The 8,192-nt window shown below is 40.9% G+C and overlaps 1 protein-coding gene across 1 annotated transcript; it reads right to left on the bottom strand.

The window, feature by feature from the left end:
* Positions 1–5,015: 5,015 nt before the first annotated feature.
* il17c1 (interleukin 17C1) lies at positions 5,016–6,609 on the bottom strand. The gene is given in 3 exon segments (NM_001185029.1): positions 5,016–5,787; positions 6,108–6,361; positions 6,522–6,609. Coding segments are annotated over 3 exon segments (540 nt in total). The 5' UTR covers positions 6,549–6,609; the 3' UTR covers positions 5,016–5,528.
* Positions 6,610–8,192: the final 1,583 nt, after the last annotated feature.

Raw genomic sequence — 8,192 nt, 5'->3', positions numbered from 1 at the left:
CTAATAAATATTTGACAAATTATGAATAATAAGCATATGCGTTTACCTGATAATAGACTACTAATGATAATATAACAACTTTAAATACAGAGCTAGTAACGTTAAGTAGCCTAGCTTAAGTCAGGTGACCTTCAAATAAGGGAATTCCTCAGTATTCTCTGAGACATTTTCACAACTCATTGAAACTCTGAAAATAAATATATGGGCAAATGTTGTGTTGCGTGTTCGTTCATCCATGTCTCTCAACAGGCTGTGAGGCAATGCTGTCGCGAGCCAACAAACGCTAGCCAATGGAAGTGTAGTAGAACAACCCTCTGAATAACGAGACGTGGTTTTGCTTAACTGCGTTGGGAAAAAGAAAGACACGGTCCAAAAACATCAACACAGCCATGAAGAGGGCTGATGCCTCTTCTCCCTCAGGAGGCTGAAAAGGTTTGGCATGGGCCAGCAGATCCTCATAAAGTTCTACAGCTGCACCATTGAGAGCATTTTGAATGGCTGCATTACAGCTTCATGTGGCAATTGTTTGGCATCCAACTGCAAGGCGTTACAGAGGGTAGTACGTACGGTCCAGTACATCACATAACTTTTCTATTATTTCTCTATTTTCTTTCTCTCTGCATTGTTGGGAAGGGCCCGTAAGTAAGCATTTCACTGCTAGTCCACTGTATGTGACAAATACGATTTGATTTGACTAACCTATCATCTGGCCACAGTAGTGGAGGGAGCTGAAGAGGGGATGACCAGGTATTGTTGGGTAAACTCTGGGAGGTCCTGCACCATGGTGAAAGCTGCCCTGGTGGCCACACGCTGGAACTTCTAAGAACAGGGATAACTCACCTTGAACTGGACGAAGAATTTCTCTTTAATGAGTCGGACAAGAGGGACTTACTCCAGACACCCGAACAGGCCCTCATAACTGTCATTCGCAGGAGAAAAAGACAAGAGGTATCGCGGAAAGAGATCGGGGTGACTTGTGAGGATCCGTCGGCGAGTGGCTAATCTGCTGGATAATAAATTGTACAAACTAAAAGCACGTATACCGTACCAACGGGACATTAAAAACGGTAATATCTTATGTTTCACAGAGTCGTGACTGAACAACGACATGAATAACATACAGTTGGCGGGTTATACACTGTATCGGCAGGATAGAACAGCAGCCTCTGGTAAGACAAGGGGTGGCGGTCTATGTATATTTGTATATCCAATATCTAAGGAGGTCTCTAGGTTTTGCTCGCCTGAGGTAGAGTATCTCATGATAAGCTGTAGACCACACAATCTACCTAGTTTCATAGCTGTCTACAAACCACCACAGACCGATGCTGGCACTAAGACCGCACTCAATGAGCTATATCCCGCCATAAGCAAACAGGAAAATGCTCATCAAGAGGCGGCTCTCCTAGTGTCCGGGTAATTTAATGCAGGGAAACTTATTTCCTTTTTACCACATTTCTACCAGCATGTTAAATGTGCAACCAGAGGGAAAATAAACTCTAGACCACCTTTACTCCACACACAGAGATGCGTACAAAGCTCTCCCTCGCCCTCCATTTGGCAAATCTGACCATAATTCTATCCTCCTGATTCTTGCTTACAAGCAAAAATTAAAGCAGGAAGCACCAGTGACTCGGTCAACAAAAAAAGTGGTCAGATGATGCAAATGCTAAACTACAGGACTGTTTTGCTAGCACAGAGTGGAATATGTTGCGGGATTATTCCAATAGCATTGAGGAGTACACCACACCAGTCATTGGCTTCATCAATAAGTGCATTGATAACGTCCCCACAGTGACTGTACGTACATATCCCAACCAGAAGCCATGGATTACAGGCAACATCCACGCAGAGCTAAAGTAGAGCTGCCGCTTTCAAGGAGCGGGACTCTAACCCGGAAGCTTATAAGAAATTCCTCTATGCCCTCCGACGAACCACCAAACAAGCAAAGCATCAATACAGGACAAAGATTGAATCGTACTACACCGGCTCTGACGCTCGTTGGATGTGGCAGGGCTTGCAAACTATTACAGACTACAAAGGGAAGCACAGCCAAGAGCTGCCCAGTGACACAAGCCTACCAGACAAGCAAAATTACTTCTATCCTTGCTTCGAGGCAAGTAACACTGAAATATGCATGAGAGCATCAGCTGTTCCGGACGGCTGTGTGATCCCGCTCTCCGCAGCTGATGTAAGTAAGACATTTAAACAGTCTGAGTCTGTAATACAAATATGTTTCAAGCAGACCACCATAGTCCCGGTGCCCAAGAACACTAAGGTAACCTGCCTATATGACTACCGACCCGTAGCACTCACGTCTGTAGCCATGAAGTGCTTTAAAAGACTGGTCATGGCTCACATCAACACTATTATCCCAGAAACCCTAGACCCACTCCAATTTGGAGACCGCCCCAACAGATCCACAGATGATGCAATCTCTATTGCACTCCACACTGCTCTTTCACACCTGGACAAAAGGAACACCTATATGAGAATGCTATTCATTGACTACAGCTCAGCGTTCCAACACCATATTGCCCTCAAAGCTCATCACTAAGCTAAGTACCCTGGCACTAAACACCTCCCTCTGCAACTGGATCCTGGACTTCCTGACGGGCCGCCCAGGTGGTAAGGGTAGGTAATAACACATCCGCCACGCTGATTCTGAACATGGGGGATCAGGGGTGCATGCTCAGTCCCCTCCTGTACTCGCTTCACTCATGACTGCACTGCCAGGCACGACTCCAGCCAGATCACCAACAACGACGAGACAGCATATATGGAGGAGGTCAGAGACCTGGCCGTGTGGTGCCAGGACAACAACCTCTCCCTTAACGTTTTTACAAAGCTAACTAGTCACAGCTATTTCTCTTCTGACATGGATAAATGTAAATGTAGCATTGGGGTAGACAGCTTTCCCTTATTCATATGTGGCTTAGCTAGCTAGCTAACACTGTACACAAACAGTACAAGTCAAAGGTTTGGACACCTACTTATTCATTTTTACTATTTTCTAGAATAATATAATAATAGTGAATACATCAAAACTATGAAATAACACATGGGATCATAAAGTAACCAAAAAAGTGTTAAACAAATCAAAATATATTTTAGATTCTTTAAAGTAGCCACTATTTGCCTTGATGACAGCTTTGCAAACTCTTTGCATTCTCTCAACCAGCTTCATGAGGAATGCTTTTCCAATAGTCTTGAAGCATTTCCCACATATGCTGAGCACTTGTTGGCTGCTTTTCCTTCCCTCTGCGGTCCCACTCATTCCAAACCATCTCAATTGGGTTGAGGTCGGGTGATTGTGGAGGCCAGGTCATCTGATGCAGCACTCCATCACTCTCCTTCTTGGTCAAATAGCCCTTACACAGCCTGGAGGTGTGTTGGGTCATTGTCCTATTGAAAAACAAATGAGAGTCCCACTAACTGCAAACCAGATGGGATTGCGTATCGCTGCAGAATGCTGTGGTAGCTATGCTGGTTAAGTGTGCCTTGAATTTTAAATTAATCACTGACAGTGTCACCAGCAAAGCACCCCCACACCATCACACCTTCTTCTCCATGCTTCACGATGGGAACCACACACAGCAGAAATCATCCGTTCACCTACTCTGCATCTCACAAAGACACAGCGGTTGGAACAAAACATCTCAAATTTGGACTCATCAGACCAAAGGACAGATTTTCACTAGTCTAATGTCCATTGCTCGTGTTTCTTGTCCCAAGCAAGTCTCTTCTTCTTATTGGTGTCCTTTAGTAGTGGTTTCTTTACAGCAATTCGACCATGAAGGCCTGATTCACGCAGTCTCCTCTGAACAGTTGATGTTAAGATGTATCTGTTACTTGAACTCTGTGAAGCATTTACTTGGGTAAATGCTGCAATTTCTGAGACTGGTAACTCTTATGAACTAATTCTCTGCAGCAGAGGTAACTCTGGCTCTTTCTTTCCTGTGGCGGTCCTCATGAGAGCCAGTTTCATCATAGCGCTTGATGGTTTTTGCGACTGCACTTGAAAAAAAATTCTGAGTTCTTGAAATGTTCTGCATTGACTGACCTTCATGTCTTAAAGTAATGATGGACTGTCGTGTCTCTTTGCATATTTGAGCTGTCCTTGCCATAATATGGACTTGGTCTTTTACCAATAGGGCTATCTTCTGTATACCACCCCTACCTTGTCACAACACAATTGATTGGCTCAAACGCATTAATGAAAGAAATTCCACAAATAAACTTTTAAAAAGGCACACATGTTAATTGAAATGCATTCCAGGTGACTACCTCATGAAGCTGGTTGAGAGAATGCCAACAATGTGCAAAGCTGTCATCAAGGCAAAGGGTGGCTACTTTGAAGAATCTAAAATATATTTTGATTTGTTTAACACTTTTTTGGTTACTACATGATTCCATATGTGATATTTCATAGTTTTGATGTATTTACTATTATTCTACAATGTAGAAAATAGTACAAAATAAAGAAAAACCTTGTAATGATTAAGTGTGTCCAAACATTTGACTGGTACTGTACATAATAATGATGAGCGTCTTTCACTAAATCACACTGAATATTAACTTACCTCCGAGAGGTTTAGTGAGAACACTACGTGCAGGCAGTATGGCATATTTATGTTTTATCTTTCTTTAGCAGAGGTCCTGTACCGTTTTTATTTCAATACCTGATTATCTTTTGTAGCCATGCTGCTAAAAACACGTCGCCGAAATTTTACCCACTTTTCATGTGGGTAGTTCAGGAGTGGATCCGATTGGTTATAATTTAATAGATCTGAAAATAGAAGATACCCGTAAAGAATTGGCGGACGCCTTCAAGCAATTCATCTGCGCTCATTCTCAAATCGTTATTATAAAAATCTCAATAGTAAATTGTTGGCTAATGTAATAACGAAGGCTGTCTTGATGTTGCTTTTTAAATAACCTTAGTATATATTATAACCCCGAAGATTTATCCACCTTTAATCATTTAGGTTGGCCTAAATAAAGCATGATCGGCAGATATTTCATTGGTAATCTTTATTAAGGAAACAACAATAAAATTTCATAAATTCTGCTACATTTCAACAGAGGCAGCTATCTAAAATGTTTGATTATGTTGATGGGAAAACAGGAACAGAAGAACACATTGATGTTGAAAGGAATAGTCCTAATAACAAAAGTCACCAAAAAACATCGATAAATAAATAGCTTGAGAACATAGTTCAATAAATAGTTAGTCTCTGAAACCCAGACCTATGAGCAACAGCCGGAACATTGGTACATTGTGGGAGGAAACCCGTCTGCCGAGACTAATAAATAGTTAATAGATCATCAAATAAATACAACCTTGCAACACAAGTACTACATTAATGTACCTAAGAGTGTCATGTAAAAATCCATGTATTCTCGATAGCTTCGTATCCATAAGCATAGTGTTATACTTTCAATAACTTAAGTGCATTTTAAAACAAACACAACAAAATGTGAAACATGTCACTACAGTTTGTCTAAAAAATGTCCTCTATGAGAGGCACTTAATATGTCCTAGCCTTAACGCAGGTGCAGGCAATAGGCACTTTAATATAATGTGAGCTGAATGAATATTTTCCTGGGTCGGTCGTGCACTCGGTCTTCATCAAAACCATCTGGGATTGCACTACAGGCACAGAGTTATATCCATAATCTTCGTATTCGGCCCCGTGATGTCCGTGCCCTTTGACGATGATACATCCCGTGCATAGACATTCAGCAACAACAATCTTCTCAGGGAATCGTCCCTCCTTGCTATCGATGCTGTGGGAAAAGTCACATTCCAATGATCCAAATAGCCAATTAATCAATTAATAATGCCATACGAAAATGTATTTTCTTTCCTAGCCATATGTCATGCACATTGATTCAAATTATATTATTGTCCGAATGAGAATACTATGGCTGCATGAGTAAAATTGTAGCCTCTTACGAACCATCCTGATCTCGGAGCTCACATTCTTTGATCACGTTCTGTGTCGAAACAGAATATGAGTTCGCGAGATCATGATGGTTCGTACGAGGCTATAAAATGTTAGACCTATCCAGAAAGTATTTACTTCGAGTAGAAAGAGATGCCTTACCTGTACCGCCAGGGGGAGACAGAACGGTTGTTGTAGTCTACTGACTGTGAATGAAGCACAGCAGGGCAGGTCTTCTTCGTACCCAGCTTGTGATACTGCGTTTCATCAATATGACCGTCTTTCAGGTACCGGTTTCGACGCAAGATCTTAAGAGCTCCATCCTCCAGTTCTTCTGCACTGAAGCATCCCTTATGCTTGTGTGCCTCTGATGCCAAAGTCAATTTATCAATAAAAAGTCCAAGTAAAAGTAGAGTCTGCAAAGGAGTGAAATAAATGAATAAAAACGAACAAACACCATTAATAAATTACCATTTGAATAAAAACCAATCCAAAATGATGGATCAAAACGTAATCCAACATTCATTCAGGTGTAGTTAAATTTCAAACAATCAGGGCAGTCAAACTCTCACTTACCTGCATAATCTTGAATAGACCTGGCATTTTCTAATATCAAATATATATTTGTTAGTAGAGGAGCCCAAGTGCTTATGCTCTGTTTTGTGCCATAATGCCAGTGATCCTACAATTTATAGCGGATGTACCTGGTTGGGGAAATCCGTATGTAGGAGGAAATGGAAATCACTATATTCAGTTCCCAGCTTCCTCTTTCCTACAGTGAGTGTCCCCACTGTCAGGACTTGGCTTGTGTTTACATCAACATTACATCACCTGTTATTACATTAATCTATATGAGCTTGTGTACACCTATACATACTTATTCATATTGATTTTATTAGCTGCTATAATCAATATATTGACCATAGGCATACTATCAGACAGCTTGCATCCATTGACAGACAGTAATCTTACTGATATGTTTCCATAGTCAAGACAGAAGCTATGAATTATGAAGAAATGTAACAAAACTGTTCATTTATACACACACGGATAAAATAGATCAAATCTGAATCCATAAATGAATGTAGCCTAATTTTGGCCTTTCCTACTACACCTTTTCAGTTTTCTACCAATAATAAATGTAACCACATACTGTATGCTAAAACTTTCAGAGGGAAAAAAACTAAATATATTTCTTCATGTTAAATTCAGCATGATAAACGAAGGATGATGATTGATGAATTCTTATTATAGTATATTTAGCTCATTCACTAGACAACCTCATCAGCCTTCCTACAAGGTGAACACTTTCTCCTGCAGCCTGGATCTTCCCACTCTGATGCAAACAATGGTGTCATCACAATAGTCTCATCTCTCCCTACCCCTCCTAGTCGTACCCTTACTGAACAAGGAGTATTTTTCCTGTTTCTCCTGATTGAAACATTTCCAACATAGTTGGTTCCAGAAATACAAGTCAGTTACAAAGAAAGCAGATAAGGTGTGATAGCTGGGCAAACCAGTAAGTATGCCTTATCAGTGCATTATAACGACAAACATCAGGCGAGATTGTCAAAATGACAGGTATCCTCACCATCAAGCCAGTACACAGGCAAAGAGAAATCTGGAAAGAACGCCACATGGCTTCAATAAACTGTCAGAAGACAACATGCTTCATTATAAATAGGTATTTTTCTTTGTGATGAAGTTCCCTCTATCTGTAAACTAATGAGCTGTCAGGGTGTGGGACTTTTAGTATGCAGAATAATCAGACTGTATGCAGATAAAGTAGTAGAGCGTGTGTTTTAATATATTCTGGTTATGTTGAAACAGACCCTAGACTATTAGTCTGCTTACTGATTAACATGTCTGAGAGATATACATTAACATCTGCCACTCTGGAGATGGCCCAGTGAAAACTGAGATGAGTCCAATAAGGGCAAGTACCATGAACTTTCCAATGATCAAATCCCTGCCCCGAAGAACAAACACACTAAATCAGTAGGACTTGTACCATTGACCAGTTTAGCTGGGCTCATATTTCCACCTTACTAACGTTAAATCAATATCATCACGTCTTCTATCACATTTGCCTCCAGTCTCTTTTCCAGAGTAATTGCCTGGAGCTTCAGCCCAGCCATTGACTGCCAGTGGAAAAGCACCAAATATCATTGGTTAATCCGAATGCATCTGTGATGTCCTTGCCCCACCCTAGAAAGCATAATGTGTCCTGCCCATTATTATTCATAA

Source organism: Oncorhynchus mykiss, chromosome 1 (genome assembly GCF_057628025.1).
Source record: "Oncorhynchus mykiss isolate SJ-2025 chromosome 1, ASM5762802v1, whole genome shotgun sequence".
NCBI classification, from domain to species: domain Eukaryota; kingdom Metazoa; phylum Chordata; class Actinopteri; order Salmoniformes; family Salmonidae; genus Oncorhynchus; species Oncorhynchus mykiss.
This window is presented reverse-complemented; position numbering and strand designations above follow the sequence as displayed.